At 42.4% G+C, this 16,130-nt stretch overlaps 1 protein-coding gene across 2 annotated transcripts in view; it reads left to right on the forward strand.

Moving 5' to 3' along the window:
- cpt1cb (carnitine palmitoyltransferase 1Cb) overlaps positions 1-16,130 on the forward strand; it is a 96,489-nt gene that overhangs the window by 39,947 nt on the left and 40,412 nt on the right. For both annotated transcript variants that reach the window (XM_034189850.1, XM_034189851.1), the window contains exons 9-11: positions 1,565-1,652; positions 2,139-2,334; positions 14,704-14,892. In XM_034189850.1, coding sequence (XP_034045741.1) covers positions 1,565-1,652; positions 2,139-2,334; positions 14,704-14,892 — 473 coding nt within the window. The remainder of the gene's footprint in view (positions 1-1,564; positions 1,653-2,138; positions 2,335-14,703; positions 14,893-16,130) is intronic.

A 16,130-nucleotide genomic window follows, 5' to 3' on the forward strand; every position in this document is an offset into this window, starting at 1 on the left:
GAAAATATCTCTTGCCAAACTATATCCTTGTCAGGATTATGGGATTGTTTATTTTATGAATCAGCTATCTTCTTGTTTTTAACAAATATTACCAGTAAGTAGTTATTGTAATAAAAATAATGCAAACAGTAGGTAGGTAGGTTGCCAAAATTTCCAGATCTTTATGGGCAATATTGAGCAGTTAGTATTTACTTTTGGGGAGTGAAGTCATAGCTTGAGACAATGGGGTAAAGGTTGTTCAAAAGAAAGTGCATGTAGATGATTTATAATGTTAAATTACAAATCAAGCTGTTGTGCTGCCTTAAAGCTAAAATGTGTAGGATTTGACCATGTTTATTAGCAGAAATGCACTATAGCTTTCATAACAATCTGTTCATTAGTGCATACTTACCTGCATGGACGACTTGATGTGTTGTCATGACCTTAAGCCCCTTCACACCGGGCCCATTTCGAGTTGCGTCATGACGACGCCACGTGGATGCAACCTAGTGCTGAGACAATGTAGCTCAACGCCACAACAACGTGACGGACGCAAAGGACGAAGCGAATCGGACGCCAAAAATTAAACATGTTTAATTTTTTTTTCTGCGTCAAGCACAGGACGCAGAAAGGAAGTGGTTTCAACACAAGTCAGGGCAAAACAACGGTACTCGCCGTGATTGGAAGCCACACTCTCACAATATGTTACCTGATGCCAATTTCTGATTCCTGCTGTGTTCCATTGTTCCCGAAGTATAAATCACGCAGGATTGTTTTTATACCGTGCACACAACGCAGTAAAATCTACACGCTCAAAGAGCTGCAGCTCCTCGCTCTTAAATTCTCTCACAGCTGTGTTTAAATAAAGTACATAAAAGTCCTGTCCACATCCAGTAAAAAGTCCGGACATCTCCAGTCCACTCACGGACGATTCATTCGTGCATGCACATGTGAACAATTAAAAGGAAAAAAAAAAAACTGGCTGGCTGCAGGCAGTTCCTCGCTCTCCCCTCAAACTCTGTCATAATTGTGTTAAATAAAGGACAAAAAGGACATAAATCCTGCTCACGGACTGATTGCGAGAGACAGGACATGTCCACATCAAGTATAACTCCAGACATCTCCACATTTACTCACGGACAGTCCGTTCGCACGCACACAGCTCGCAGTCAAAGGAAGAAAGATAAACTACAACAGAAACCAGAGTGCAGACCTGCAGCCCTGCATAAGAACAAATATAAACTAGAAGAGAAATCAGAGTGCACAATCTGACTGCAGCCAGACTGGCTGCAGGTTCTCTTCTGCATCCTCACCTCCTCTCTGCTCCCTGCTGCACGCACCTGACGCAGACATGGACTAAACCGTAACATGGACTAAACAACACATGGAGGTTTACCACTCGGTATTGCAAATTCACTCTAGGCTGGGCAGTAAACACGCTCAAACCTATTTGTTACACTAAGTAAGACTAACAAAACCCCACATGAATATCCTGCCCACGTGTGCCTGTCTGTTTTCTGACGATCTGCCCTGTATTTGAATTTGTGTTTACATAAAAACCGTAATATATATGTGTCTTTGTCAGAGTCGTGTTCCTGGTACTGTCATTCCTCTGTGTGCCGCTCAGTGTGAAAGGATGTTCAACACTACACGCATTCCAGGAGAGGAGACTGGTAACAACACACACATAGTAACAGAAATGTTTTGTACATCTCATATAATTTTTTTTGTTGTTGTTGTTTTTTGCAATTAATTAAAAATTTCAAGATGAAGTTTCTACTCTTTTCATGGAATTAGTTCATACAGTCACAACATCTAGAAAATGGAAATGTAGTAGACAGACACAAAATGCACTTGTCATTATGAGCCCAAAGAGAAGTGATATAAAAAAAAAACACCTGCTCAAATAGCAAACTTTGTATGAGGTTCATTTTCACTGTGGCTCAAAGTTTAGTACAAATGAAATCTAATTTGGAAAAGTTGACATTAGTGTTTATTGCAGAATATTTTTTTTTTAATTTGTTGTACATCATGCCTGTAATACAGTTCTGCCTTCTACCTTTGAGTCTTGCAGAGATTACTTAACTCCTTCTGTTTTAGCAGATGAAGTAAATGCTGTCAGTAACTTCTCTCTGAATCCATATGTTTTCCTTCTACAGATGTGCTTCAACACTGGCAGGACAGTGAGTTTGTAGCAGTTTACCATAGGGGGCGCTATTTCCGCCTGTGGGTGTATCGGGCAGGCCGATTGCTGAGTCCCAGAGAGATCGAGCACCAGATCCAGAGGATCTTGGATGACCCTTCACCACCACAGCCTGGAGAAGACAAATTGGGGGCTCTTACTGCTGGTGACAGGTAGGAGAAAAATGTAGTGCAAAGTCCAACACACTGTGTGTGTGTGTGTGTGTGTGTGTGTGTGTGTGTGTGTGTGTGTGTGTGTGTGTGTGTGTTGTAACCTCACTTTAATGATCCTCACTGGAGCGTACGAGGTCTGTCCATAAAGTATAGGTCCTTTTAATTTTTTTCAAATGTTTTAACGTCAGACATGCTTGAACCCTCGTGCGCATGCGTGAGTTTTTCCACGCCTGTCGGTGACGTCATTCGCCTGTGAGCACTCCTTGTGGGAGGAGTCGTCCAGCCCCTCATCGGAATTCCTTTGTCTGAGAAGTTGCTGAGAGACTGGCGCTTTGTTTGATCAAAATTTTTTCTAAACCTGTGAGACACATCGAAGTGGACATGGTTCGAAAAATTAAGCTGGTTTTCAGTGAAAATTTTAACGGCTGATGAGAGATTTTGAGGTGATACTGTCACTTTAAGGACTTCCCATGGTGCAAGACGTCGCGCAGCGCTCTCAGGCGCCATCATCAGCCTGTTTCAAGCTGAAAACCTCCACATTTCAGGCTCTATTGATCCAGGACGTCGTGAGAGAACAGAGAAGTTTCAGAAGAAGTTGGTTTCAGCATTTTATCCGGATATTCCACTGTTAAAGGAGATTTTTTTTAATGAAAGATGTGCGGGCGGATTGTAGCGTCGGCTCGCAGCCGCCGCGACGCTCCGCCACAGGAAAAACACCTCTGTTGGAAGCCTTAAGGACAAGTTGGAACATGTCCAGCTGTTAAACAATTTCTCATATACTCACTCCACTGAAAGCCATCAAAAGCCGCCTGGATTTCACAAATGGTTATCAACACGGAGGTGTTTTTCCTGTGCCGCCGCACTGCGCCGGCTGCGTCCCCACGCGCGGACCCGTCCGCACGTCTTTCATTAAAAAAAATCTCCTTTAACAGTGGAATATCCGGATAAAATGCTGAAAGCGACTTCTTCTGAAACGTCTCTGTTCTCTCATGACGTCCTGGATCAATAGAGCCTGAAATGTGGAGGTTTTCAGCTTGAAACAGGCTGATGATGGCGCCTGAGAGCGCTGCACGATGTCTCGCACCGTGGGAAGTCCTTAAAGCGACAGTATCACCTCAAAATCTCTCATCAGCTGTTAAAATTTTCACTGAAAACCAGCTTAATTTTTCGAACCGTGTCCACTTCGATGTGTCTCACAGGTTTAGAAAAAATTTTGATCAAACAACGCACCAGTCTCTCAGCAACTTCTCAGACAAAGGAATTCCGACGAGGGGCTGGACGACTCCTCCCACAAGGAGTGCTCACAGGCGAATGACGTCACCAACAGGCGTGGAAAAACTCACGCATGCGCACGAGGGTTCAAGCATGTCTGACGTAAAAACATATGAATGAAATCCATATAGTTTTTGAAAAAAATAAAAAGGACCTATACTTTATGGACAGACCTCGTAAAAGTTATGGGTGACAGCAAAAGGGCAAACCTGTCTTTACTGGACTGATAAAGGTTGCAGTCCATAAAGAATTGTGCATTACACAGTAAAGTGATGCAGAAGTAGCAAGTTGAGATCCAAATAAGCACATTTGCCATTGCACTAACTCCAGAAAATGCTAACCCTCACCTGATTTGTTTTTTTTTTGTTTTGTTTTTTGTTTTTTAAACGAATGCTTACATGTTATTGCATTTGACCATAACACTGATAACAAAGAAATATTGTCTGTTGTGTATCACCTGTATATGAACTGTGTAAGCACCATATATACCCTGTTGGGCAGAAGCATGAAACTGGAGTTAGACGCAGCTGCTGCATCTCATCACTAGGTGGCACCACAGTACACACATTTTGTACTCCTTACAATCTTTAATTCATGGATCAGTTTACGTTGCAAATTTTGTACCTCACGGTCATACTGTATATTGTAGAATTCTATACTGTTTGTTGTGTTCATTTGAATTTTTATATTTAATACTTTCCTTCCTAAAAGCAAGAAATATAAATGTACCATTACTGTGCATCTGGAAAGTATTCACAGCGCTTCACTTTTTCCACATTTTGTTACAGCCTTATTCCAAATTGGAGTAAATTCATTTTATCCCTCACAACAATTCTACTCACAATATCAAAGTCAAAGTTGGCTTTATTGTCAAATATGCTATACATGCTCGACATACAGCACAGATGAAATTTCAGTCCTCTCAGACCCATGGTGCAGCGTAAGAATAAAAACTGCTATTAAGCTAAGTAAAAAAAATACCTTAAATACTTATGATTTACAAAATAAAAATAACAATATAAAACAGTATAAACAGTGCAGGTAGTGTAAGTATAACAGTGTGATGCTGTAGTGCAAATGACAGTGTACTAATGTAGACAGTATGACAGTATCCAATAATGACATGAAACTTTTGCAAATTTATTCAAAATTAAAAACCTAAGAAATCACGTGTACATAAGTATTCACATCCTTTGCTCAATACTTTGTTGATGCACATTTGGCAGCAATTACAATTGAATTTGGTGCACCTATCTTTGGGTAGTTTTGCCCATTCGTTTTTGCAGAACCTCTCAAGCGCCATTATGTTGGATGCCACTCCTTTGATATCTTGGCTGTGTGTTTAGGCTCATTGGCCTGCTGAAACATGATATGAACTGTCGCCCCAGTCTGAGGTCAAGAGCACTCTGGAGCACGTTTTCATCCATGATGTCCCTCAATCCTTACTCGTCTCCCAGTTCCTGCTGCTGAAAAACATCCCCACAGCATGATGCTGCCACCACCATGCTTCACTGTAGGGATGGTGCCTGATTTCCTCCAAACATGACACCTGGCATTCACACCAGTGTTTTCAATCTTGGAGAATTTTGTTTCTTATGGTCTGAAAGTCCTTCAGGTACCTGTGAGCTGCCATGTGCCTTTTACTAAGGAGTGGCTTCCGTCTGGCCACTCTACTATACAGGCCTGATTGGTGGATTGCTGCAGAGATGGTTGTCCTGGAAGGTTCTCCTTGCTCCACAAAGGAATGCAGGAGCTCTGACAAAGTAACCATTGGGTTCTTGGTCACTTCTCTGAATAAGGCCCATCCCCACTGATCACTCAGTTTAGATGGGTGGCCAGTAGGGCTGGGTATTGATTCCAATTTCAAGAATAGATTCAATTCCGATTCTTAAGATTCAGAATCGTTTATTTTGATTTTATTCGATCCGATCTGATATCAATTTGGGTTAGTGTTATTAAAACCATTTTCTTTTTTGTTTTTTCAGCTATTACGTGATTGTCTAGTTATGCAACATATTAATACTACTTCACAAAATTCGGCCCTCAAAATGCAGGCAGTACTGTTTCAGAGAGTTTTAAATTAAAAAAAATTTCTGGAGAACAATGACCACGGCCTCCCCTACAAAGCTTATGCCTGCAGCGCTCGCTGCGCAGCACGCTGCAGGAAAGTTCTCCTGAGTCCTGCTGCAGGAGAACACTGCTATGGGGAAAGTTCTCCCACAATCCACACCAGAGAACCTTTGTGCGCTGTCCCACGGAAATGGCACATTATGATGAACGAAAAAAAAAACTACTGTGTGAATTAAATGGCGAATGATTCTCTTGCACGCAACAACAGACAGTCGCGGTAGTCGTGATTGACCTATTTAAATGGCTTTGACAGAGATTGATGAATAAATTGTGGATGCACTGCTTCTAAATCATAACCAATGTGTCCACAGTAGATGTACAGAAATGATCATTTTCCCGTCGGAAACAGCGCAACGGCCCAACTGCAGCAGGCATGCTGTTATAACACTGCCGAGAAGTGTGTGTATGTATGTAGAATCGATTTTTGGGAATTAAAATGAGAATCGATTTAAAATCGGCGAATCGATCTTTTCAACCCAGCACTAGTGGCCAGCTCTTGGAAGAGTCCTGGTGGATCTGAACTTCTTCCATTTCCAGATGATTGCATGTTTGTCCTTAATCCCCTAGTTCAGGGGTCTTCACTCCAGTCCTCGAGGGACTGTGTCCTGCAACCTTTAGATGTGTCACTGCTTCAACACACCTAAGTCAATTAATGAGGTCATTAGCAGAACTCTGGAGAACTTGACTACTTACTGAGGAGGTAATTCAGCCATTTGATTCAGGTGTGTTGGACCAGGGACACATCTAAAAGGTGTAGGACACTGGCCCTCGAGGATTGGCGTCAACACACTGAAATGACCAGCGAATCTGCTTTTGCTCCGTCAGAAGCTTCAGGAAAGAATTTCGCCGCCACTCTTTTCATGGCCAAATCTTCTGTCACAATGGAATGTGCCGAAAAAGTGCTGATGTCCACCTCTTCCGCAATCTCTCCGATAGTCACACGACGGTCCCGCATCACCACAGTGTTCACTTTGGCAATGTCATGTCAGCGTGTTGATGGACGCCCAGATGGCCATCAACGTTGTGCGGACGTCTTTAAACCAGTTGTACCGCTCCTTAATCTGTGTGATTCCCATATCATTGTCACTGAAAGCCATCTGAATCTTCCAAATGGTTTCCACCTGGCTGTCACTCAGTTTCTGGCAAAATTTGATGTGGCGCTGCTGCACTCATTCGCTACCGCGTGCTGGGTAATCGGGAGAGTCGGGAGTTTTCCCGGTGGGCTGGTCCAACCTGGGGCCCTTGTGAGGGGGTGTTAATATATATGCATACATATATGACCACCACTAACTGTTAGGCTACACAGCAAGACACTCGGGCTGCTGTATCTTAAAGAGAAGACATTAAGTGTTAGAAATGTTTTACAATCACGAAAATAACTTAAGACTGCTTCTTTTGCAATGCTGTTATCTTTTCCAAAGCCTAAGGTAGGGACATACCATTACACGTTTAACACCCCTATGCATTCATTACAGTTAGTTCAGTCCAACCAAGGCCTGTGCGCCCACGATTCATGTTCTGTACGGCCCGATGCTCTGATGCGATCTGACTGCTCACATTGTACCTTCAAAAACCACACGTCGGGAAGCAAAACGTAACAGAAGCTTTTTATTCTTTTTCTTTTTTCCACGCTGTTGAAACAGCGCTACAAGCGTCTACGCGCTGATTACGTCAAGCACTGTGCATGAGCAAACACCAGAGAGAGCAAGTGATCTCATGTAAAGTCTTGTGGGTTTTTTTTTTTATTGCGTTCCCTCACAATAACCTAATATCATATTAAAGTTCATGCCTATCAACGCGCACAGTGAGTGGAATCAGGTGGGGGGAGACTTAAAGTATATGTGCGCGCGCACACACACACACACACACACACACACACACACACACACACACACACAGCAGACAGCAAGGTGATTCATGAGAGGACAGTAAAAAAGAAAACAAACATTCATAACAGGTGTTGGTACTTACACTGTTGTATAAATAAACTATATTTCATACGGAGTCTTACAGCTGTGCTCATCTGTCGTAAATCCTGTTGTTGTGTGTGTGTGCGCGCGCATATACATTCATTCTCCCTCCACCTGATTCCACTCACTGTGCGTGCTGATAGGCATGAACTTTAATATATTAGGTTATTGCGAGGGAAGGCAATAAAAAACACACAAGACTTTACAGTTTACTGTTTGCTCTCTCCAGTGTTTGCTCATGCACAGTGCGCGACGTAATCAGTGCGTAGAAGCTTGTAGCACTGCTTCAACAACGCGGAAGCCTCACGAGTCACGACGGCCGACCAAAATATCAAACAGGTTTGATTTTCATCCGACCGTATAATTCCCAATCGGGAGATGGTCGTGAGATGTTAAACGCAGCTCGTTACTCCATGCAGACTGCAGGACGCACGATTGAGCTGAAACCCGGCGCGATCCAAAAGATTCTCGCACGAGTGAAAAATCGGCTGAAAAAGGGCCAAAAATCGCACAGTGTAAGCCCGCCTTAACTTTTTCTTTCTATTATAAGCCACCCAATTTTCACAGTCAGTCAGCACAAATGCTGGATTTAAATGCCACAGCAGAACTCTTATTATCCCTGTGCGCTGGCAATTTGTGGGCCGGTTGGATATGAAACTCCCGGGCTGAAAAATGTTCCCAGCACGCCCCTGCTCGTTCATCATTTTCCTTGCAATAAAAATCCGCCAGCGCGCTGCACACGTCCTCACTCAAACGCTGCTTGCCAGCAACTGACACAATCGACAGGCGTGAAAAAATTCACGCATGCGCAAGTAGGCTTCATTCAAATCCATCAGTTTTTTGCAAAAAAGAATAAGGTCTGATACTTTTCTAACAGACCTCGTACATGTTCAGCTGTGTTCAGTCAGATTGGATATCCAGCGACCCTCTGTAACACATTAAAATAATACATTGATCTTTCAATCAATCAATCAATCAATTTTATTTATATAGCGCCAAATCACAACAAACAGTTGCCCCAAGGCGCTTTATATTGTAAGGCAAGGCCATACAATAATTACGTAAAAACCCCAATGGTCAAAACGACCCCCTGTGAGCAAGCACTTGGCGACAGTGGGAAGGAAAAACTCCCTTTTAACAGGAAGAAACCTCCAGCAGAACCAGGCTCAGGGAGGGGCAGTCTTCTGCTGGGACTGGTTGGGGCTGAGGGAGAGAACCAGGAAAAAGACATGCTGTGGAGGGGAGCAGAGACCAATCACTAATGATTAAATGCAGAGTGGTGCATACAGAGCAAAAAGAGAAAGAAACACTCAGTGCATCATGGGAACCCCCCAGCAGTCTAAGTCTATAGCAGCATAACTAAGGGATGGTTCAGGGTCACCTGATCCAGCCCCAACTATAAGCTTTAGCAAAAAGGAAAGTTTTAAGCCTAATCTTAAAAGTAGAGAGGGTGTCTGTCTCCCTGATCCGAATTGGGAGCTGGTTCCACAGGAGAGGAGCCTGAAAGCTGAAGGCTCTGCCTCCCATTCTACTCTTACAAACCCTAGGAACTACAAGTAAGCCTGCAGTCTGAGAGCGAAGCGCTCTATTGGGGTGATATGGTGCTATGAGGTCCCTAAGATAAGATGGGACCTGATTATTCAAAACCTTGTAAGTAAGAAGAAGAATTTTAAATTCTATTCTAGAATTAACAGGAAGCCAATGAAGAGAGGCCAATATGGGTGAGATATGCTCTCTCCTTCTAGTCCCCGTTAGTACTCTAGCTGCAGCATTTTTAATTAACTGAAGGCTTTTCAGGGAACTTTTAGGACAACCTGATAATAATGAATTACAATAGTCCAGCCTAGAGGAAATAAATGCATGAATTAGTTTTTCAGCATCACTCTGAGACAAGACCTTTCTAATTTTAGAGATATTGCGTAAATGCAAAAAAGCAGTCCTACATATTTGTTTAATATGCGCTTTGAATGACATATCCTGATCAAAAATGACTCCAAGATTTCTCACAGTATTACTAGAGGTCAGGGTAATGCCATCCAGAGTAAGGATCTGGTTAGACACCATGTTTCTAAGATTTGTGGGGCCAAGTACAATAACTTCAGTTTTATCTGAGTTTAAAAGCAGGAAATTAGAGGTCATCCATGTCTTTATGTCTGTAAGATAATCCTGCAGTTTAGCTAATTGGTGTGTGTCCTCTGGCTTCATGGATAGATAAAGCTGGGTATCATCTGCGTAACAATGAAAATTTAAGCAATGCCGTCTAATAATACAGCCTAAGGGAAGCATGTATAAAGTGAATAAAATTGGTCCTAGCACAGAACCTTGTGGAACTCCATAATTAACCTTAGTCTGTGAAGAAGATTCCCCATTTACATGAACAAATTGTAATCTATTAGATAAATATGATTCAAACCACCGCAGCGCAGTGCCTTTAATACCTATGGCATGCTCTAATCTCTGTAATAAAATTTTATGGTCAACAGTATCAAAAGCAGCACTGAGGTCTAACAGAACAAGCACAGAGATGAGTCCACTGTCTGAGGCCATAAGAAGATCATTTGTAACCTTCACTAATGCTGTTTCTGTACTATGATGAATTCTAAAACCTGACTGAAACTCTTCAAATAGACCATTCCTCTGCAGATGATCAGTTAGCTGTTTTACAACTACCCTTTCAAGAATTTTTGAGAGAAAAGGAAGGTTGGAGATTGGCCTATAATTAGCTAAGATAGCTGGGTCAAGTGATGGCTTTTTAAGCAATGGTTTAATTACTGCCACCTTAAAAGCCTGTGGTACATAGCCAACTAATAAAGATAGATTGATCATATTTAAGATCGAAACATTAAATAATGGTAGGGCTTCCTTGAGCAGCCTGGTAGGAATGGGGTCTAATAGACATGTTGATGGTTTGGATGAAGTAACTAATGAAAATAACTCAGACAGAACAATCTGAGAGAAAGTCTAACCAAATACCGGCATCACTGAAAGCAGCCAAAGATAACGATACATCTTTGGGATGGTTATGAATAATTTTTTCTCTAATAGTTAAAATTTTATTAGCAAAGAAAGTCATGAAGTCATTACTAGTTAAAGTTAAAGGAATACTCGGCTCAATAGAGCTCTGACTCTTTGTCAGCCTGGCTACAGTGCTGAAAAGAAACCTGGGGTTGTTCTTATTTTCTTCAATTAGTGATGAGTAGTAAGATGTCCTAGCTTTACGGAGGGCTTTTTTATAGAGCAACAGACTCTTTTTCCAGGCTAAGTGAAGATCTTCTAAATTAGTGAGATGCCATTTCCTCTCCAACTTACGGGTTATCTGCTTTAAGCTGCGAGTTTGTGAGTTATACCACGGAGTCAGGCACTTCTGATTTAAAGCTCTGTTCTTCAGAGGAGCTACAGCATCTAAAGTTGTCTTCAATGAGGATGTAAAACTATTGACGAGATACTCTATCTCACTTACAGAGTTTAGGTAGCTACTCTGCACTGTGTTGGTATATGGCATTAGAGAACATAAAGAAGGAATCATATACTTAAACCTAGTTACAGCGCTTTCTGAAAGACTTCTAGTGTAATGAAACTTATTCCCCACTGCTGGGTAGTCCATCAGAGTAAATGTAAATGTTATTAAGAAATGATCAGACAGAAGGGAGTTTTCAGGGAATACTGTTAAGTCTTCAATTTCCATACCATAAGTCAGAACAAGATCTAAGATATGATTAAAGTGGTGGGTGGACTCATTTACATTTTGAGCAAAGCCAATTGAGTCTAATAATAGATTAAATGCAGTGTTGAGGCTGTCATTCTCAGCATCTGTGTGGATGTTAAAATCGCCCACTATAATTATCTTATCTGAGCTAAGCACTAAGTCAGACAAAAGTTCTGAAAATTCACAGAGAAACTCACAGTAACGACCAGGAGGACGATAACAACAAATAAAACTGGTTTTTGGGACTTCTAATTTGGATGGACAAGACTAAGAGTCAAGCTTTCAAATGAATTAAAGCTCTGTCTGGGTTTTTGATTAATTAATAAGCTGGAATGGAAGATTGCTGCTAATCCTCCGCCTCGGCCCGTGCTACAAGCGTTCTGGCAGTTAGTGTGACTCGGGGGTGTTGACTCATTTAAACTAACATATTCATCCTGCTGTAACCAGGTTTCTGTAAGGCAGAATAAATCAATATGTTGATCAGTTATTATATCATTTACTAACAGGTACTTAGAAGAGAGAGACCTAATATTTAATAGACCACATTTAACTGTTTTAGTCTGTGGTGCAGTTGAAGGTGCTATATTATTTTTTTCTTTTTGAATTTTTATGCTTAAATAGATTTTTGCTGGTTATTGGTGGTCTGGGAGCAGGCACTGTCTCTGCGGGGATGGGGTAATGAGGGGATGGCAGGGGGAGAGAAGCTGCAGAGAGGTGTGTAAGACTACAACTCTGCTTCCTGGTCCCAACCCTGGATAGTCACGGTTTGAAGGATTTAAGAAAATTGGCCAGATTTCTAGAAATGAGAGCTGCTCCATCCAAAGTGGGATGGATGCCGTCTCTCCTAACAAGACCAGGTTTTCCCCAGAAGCTTTGCCAATTATCTGTGAAGCCCACCTCATTTTTTGGACACTACTCAGACAGCCAGCAATTCAAGGAGAACATGCGGCTAAACATGTCACTCCCGGTCCGATTGGGGAGAGGCCCAGAGAAAACTACAGAGTCCGACATTGTTTTTGCAAAGTTACACACCGATTCAATGTTAATTTTAGTGACCTCCGATTGGCGTAACCGGGTGTCATTACTGCCGACGTGAATTACAATCTTACCAAATTTACGCTTAGCCTTAGCCAGCAGTTTCAAATTTCCTTCAGTGTCGCCTGCTCTGGCCCCCGGAAGACAATTGACTATGGTTGCTGGTGTCGCTAACTTCACATTTCTCAAAACAGAGTCGCCAATAACCAGAGTTTGATCCTCGGCGGGTGTGTTGCCGAGTGGGGAAAAACGGTTAGAAATGTGAACGGGTTGGCGATGTACACGGGGCTTCTGTTTAGGGCTACGCTTCCTCCTCACAGTCACCCAGTCGGCCTGCTTTCCCGGCTGCTCGGGATCTGCCAGAGGGAAACTAACGGCGGCTAAGCTACCTTGGTCCGCACCGACTACAGTGGCCTGGCTAGCTGTAGAATTTTCCACGGTGCGGAGCCGAGTCTCCAGTTTGCCCAGCCTGGCCTCCAAAGCTACGAATAAGCTACACTTATTACAAGTATCATTACTGGTAAAGGAGGCCGAGGAATAACTAAACATTTCACACCCAGAGCAGAAAAGTGCGGGAGAGACACAAGAAGCCGCCATGCTAAACCGGCTAAGAGCTAGTAGCTACGCTAAGCTAGCGGATTCCTAAAAACACACAAAGTCGCATTTCGCATTATTCTAAGACACCAATTTTAAAAAATAAAATAAAAAATTGTAATTTTAATTTTTTTATAAATTTGCAAAAATCTAAAAACTCTTTCACATTGTCATTATGGGGTATTGTGTGTTGTGAAAGTGTCGTGACACGGACCCACAACAGGGGGCGTTAATGAACGGACAATGGATAAGCCAAAAAGTAACAATTTAATGTTGTGAATCACACAACGATGTACAGACAATAACAATATGGTGGACTGTCAATCATACACCAGGTGACGTGTGGGCAGGCTCGACGATAGAAGACGCCCGGCGAGAGAAAAGCCGGATCCACACAGCTCCCACCGCCAACGGAGCTGAAGAACACCGGAGCCGCCAAGCCCTGCACCCCAGGTGGCCGCTGTCTTCAGCAGTCAGACCCGGTACTGCTGGCAGAGAACAGAGACAGTCCAGATGAGTGTGAGGTTGCACACTCAGTAATCCCACAGTCTGTATTCAGTAAAGGAGGGAGAACCTCCACCTCCAATCACACACTCGTGCAGCTCCTGTCTAACCACTTATCTGATTGGAGTGTGAAGCGAAGCCGTCGCTGATCACACCAAACGCCAATCCCACAGATAAGGCAAACGCCACAGAATAACGGCTGCAAAAGAAGTTCAGATTATTACTCAACGTTTTGAGTCAGCAGAGAAAATTACCTGATTGGTAGTTGATTTCTCGGCGGGGAGGTGGAGTTGCAGTCCGGCCTTTATGGTGGTGGTGATGAGTAGTGGATGAGTGACAGCTGGTACGGATGATGAGTGACAGCTGTCACTCCTGGTCGCTCCGACGCCCTCTCGTGCTTGAATCCCGGCAGTACCTCCTCTTCAGCGGCCCACACAACAATTGTGTGTTGAATTTTCATGAAAAACAATTTCATCAATTTTGGAATCAGGATGCAACATAAATGTGGAAAAATTGCAGCACTGTGAACACTTTCTGGATGCACTGTACATCGTATGTATCAGCCCCACAATAGACTGTTGGCCTGTCCAGTGAGTTCCCTGCCTATAATATACTAGCCTAGTGAGTTTGAACAATGAAAAAGAGAACAGCCCTCTCAGTGCCACCTTCTTTCCCACATTTTTGGTTTTTGTATGATGGATATTTGCTGAATGTGACAAAATCAGCTACTCGGTGCAAAACTGTTATTGTAAGACTGTAGTTTACCTCTGAATTATTACATTCACGCTACCGTCTTACCAGTGATTGAATTAATGTTGACATTGGCAGCATTTCAGTATCACTTGAAACAGTTTGGCCAGTTATACGGGAATGTATGATGTGAGAAACGGCATGATGATTCTATATTTGTAATCCTAACACCAGTAGATTTTACCAACCAATACCTGTGGTTTTACCAGGGTTCACTGTGCAATCTGCATCAGAAAGGAATAGACAGTTCTGATATCTGCAGTTTTTGGGGGCACTTTAGAATTTTAAAATGGCTTTGAATTGGCTTTTGTAATTTTGCATAATGATGTCTTTGAGGGCCATGATTTTAATAATTAGATTTGTTTTAATTTGTGTTGAGTCACTGCATATGTATATCATTGTTCCCAGAATTCCTTGGTCTCGAATGAGGAAGCAGTACTTCAGCGCAGGCATCAACAAGAAATCGCTCGACATCATTGACAGGGCGGCCTTTTTTGTCACTTTGTCTGATGAAGAAGAAGGCATGAAGGGAGATGACCCAGCTGGAAATTTGGAACGCTATGCCAAATCCCTGCTCCATGGGAAATGCTTTGACAGGTGAAAATCTTTTACATGTAATGGAAGTCGTCAGAGTGCTGATTTACCATATATATATATATATATATATATATATATATATATATATATATATACACACACACACACACTGTGCGCTTTCTAGCAATTTATAGTATCAATCAATCAATTTTTTTATATAGCGCCAAATCACAACAAACAGTTGCCCCAAGGCGCTTTATATTGTAAGGCAAGGCCATACAATAATTATGGAAAACCCCAACGGTCAAAACGACCCCCTGTGAGCAAGCACTTGGCTACAGTGGGAAGGAAAAACTCCCTTTTAACAGGAAGAAACCTCCAGCAGAACCAGGCTCAGGGAGGGGCAGTCTTCTGCTGGGACTGGTTGGGGCTGAGGGAGAGAACCAGGAAAAAGACATGCTGTGGAGGGGAGCAGAGATCGATCACTAATGATTAAATGCAGAGTGGTGCATACAGAGCAAAAAGAGAAAGAAACAGTGCATCATGGGAACCCCCCAGCAGTCTACGTCTATAGCAGCATAACTAAGGGATGGTTCAGGGTCACCTGATCCAGCCCTAACTATAAGCTTTAGCAAAAAGGAAAGTTTTAAGCCTAATCTTAAAAGTAGAGAGGGTGTCTGTCTCCCTGATCTGAATTGGGAGCTGGTTCCACAGGAGAGGAGCCTGAAAGCTGAAGGCTCTGCCTCCCATTCTACTCTTACAAACCCTAGGAACTACAAGTAAGCCTGCAATCTGAGAGCGAAGCGCTCTATTGGGGTGATATGGTACTACGAGGTCCCTAAGATAAGATGGGACCTGATTATTCAAAACCTTATAAGTAAGAAGAAGAAATTTAAATTCTATTCTAGAATTAACAGGAAGCCAATGAAGAGAGGCCAATATGGGTGAGATATGCTCTCTCCTTCTAGTCCCCGTCAGTACTCTAGCTGCAGCATTTTGAATTAACTGAAGGCTTTTTAGGGAACTTTTAGGACAACCTGATAATAATGAATTACAATAGTCCAGCCTAGAGGAAATAAATGCATGAATTAGTTTTTCAGCATCACTCTGAGACAAGATCTTTCTGATTTTAGAGATATTGCGTAAATGCAAAAAAGCAGTCCTACATATTTGTTTAATATGCGCTTTGAATGACATATCCTGATCAAAAATGACTCCAAGATTTCTCACAGTATTATTAGAGGTCAGGGTAATGCCATCCAGAGTAAGGATCTGGTTAGACACCATGTTTCTAAGAT

The sequence above is a fragment of the Thalassophryne amazonica genome, chromosome 16, assembly GCF_902500255.1.
Source record: "Thalassophryne amazonica chromosome 16, fThaAma1.1, whole genome shotgun sequence".
Taxonomy (NCBI): domain Eukaryota; kingdom Metazoa; phylum Chordata; class Actinopteri; order Batrachoidiformes; family Batrachoididae; genus Thalassophryne; species Thalassophryne amazonica.